The sequence below is a fragment of the Chelonoidis abingdonii genome, chromosome 16, assembly GCF_003597395.2.
Source record: "Chelonoidis abingdonii isolate Lonesome George chromosome 16, CheloAbing_2.0, whole genome shotgun sequence".
Taxonomy (NCBI): Eukaryota; Metazoa; Chordata; order Testudines; family Testudinidae; genus Chelonoidis; species Chelonoidis abingdonii.
In genome coordinates, this window is record NC_133784.1 from 17,591,576 (window position 1) to 17,592,947 (window position 1,372).

General features: G+C 62.5%; 1 protein-coding gene across 1 annotated transcript in view; it reads right to left on the minus strand.

The window, feature by feature from the left end:
- The window catches only part of AMT (aminomethyltransferase), a 13,845-nt gene extending 13,642 nt beyond the window's left edge, over positions 1–203 (minus strand). The window contains 1 exon segment of the mRNA XM_032792276.2: positions 1–203. This exon segment is cut by the window's left edge and continues 20 nt beyond it. Within this exon segment, the coding sequence (XP_032648167.1) occupies positions 1–52 (52 nt within the window). The 5' untranslated portion in view covers positions 53–203.
- Positions 204–1,372: the final 1,169 nt, after the last annotated feature.

Genomic DNA, 1,372 nt, shown 5'->3' on the forward strand with positions numbered 1-1,372 from the left:
CCCGGCCCCAGGGCCCGACACGCAGCGCAGCCCGGCCGCCCGCCCGCAGCATCCCGCAGCCTCTGAGCGCCGGCCCGCTCCCAGCACGGCAGGTTGGGAAGTGTGGCCGCCGGGGGACTAGAGGTTTAACGCCGAGGCGAGGAGAGAATTAACGCGGGGGAGCTGCTGGGGGAGGGGTTTAAAGCGGGGAGGGGATTAACGCGGGGGAGTTAGAGCGGGGGAGATGATTAACGCGGGGGAGCTGCTGGGGGAAGGGTTTACAGGGGGGGGGAGCTGCGAGGGAAAGGGATTAGCAGGGGGAGGGGTTTAACGCGGTGGGGGAACTCGGGAGGGAATTAAGGCGAGGGAGCTGTGGAGGAAGTGGATTAAGGTGAGGAAGTGCTGTGGGGGGAGGCGTTTAACACAGAGGAAAAGAGCAACGCGGGGCGGGGCGGGGCGGGACCTGCCTCATGGGATCGCTGTGCCACCCGTGCTCCTCTGGAGGCTGGGGTGCTTTGGGTGCTTTGCTCCTGCATCCCCCACCCCCCAGCTGGGGCACCAGGGATACCCTGGCCTGCACAGCACCTGGGGGCTCCTGGGGTGGCAGCGAGGGCGTGTGGGACCCGGACCCACCTCCTCCATTCTATCCCCAGCCAGACACACCTGAACTCCAGGGCTGCTAGGTGCCCATAGGCCAGCAGAAGCCCCTGGTGCTGCTCGTACAGGTGTCAGCTGCAGGGTGCCATTGGGCTGCCTGCTGGGATGTGCCCATTGAAGGGACAGCCCCTGCCATGCCCATGGCAGCATGGCTGTGGCGCCTGTCCAGCTCCCCAGGATTTTGGGCTGTATGTGGCCATATGTCCGCCTGTGCACACACCTCATCTTTGGGAGCCAGCCTTTTGCTTGTCATGGAGCCCCAGGAGCAGCACTACACCCCATCCTTGGAGGGTCCCCTCAATGTGCCAGAGCCTAGGGCAGGGCACCTCTGAGGCTGAGCCCCAGCCTGCCTACTTCACCCAATTACTCTGCCCAGCAAGTCCTGCTTAGGCCTGGTCTACATTGCAAAGCAAGGTCTGGGTGAATCTATGCTTTAGGTGTCTACGCTCCCACCTTTCTCCTGCCGCCCAGGACAGCAACACTAAAACCACTGCAAGTGAGCCATTACAGGACTTGTGACCCTAGCACCCATCCCACAGTGCCCCTGTCCCCATGATAGCACCAGTCCTGGTTCTGACCTCCACTGCCCAGGGGGCGCAGAGACCGGAAGGCCTTCTCCCACCTTTTAACCTCCTGCATGGTTCTGAAAAGCCTTTTTCTGATTGCTCACCCTATTGAGCACAGCTGATAGCTCGCCTTTGTTGTGTGTACCTGCTTAACCACCCAGGCCAGCTCC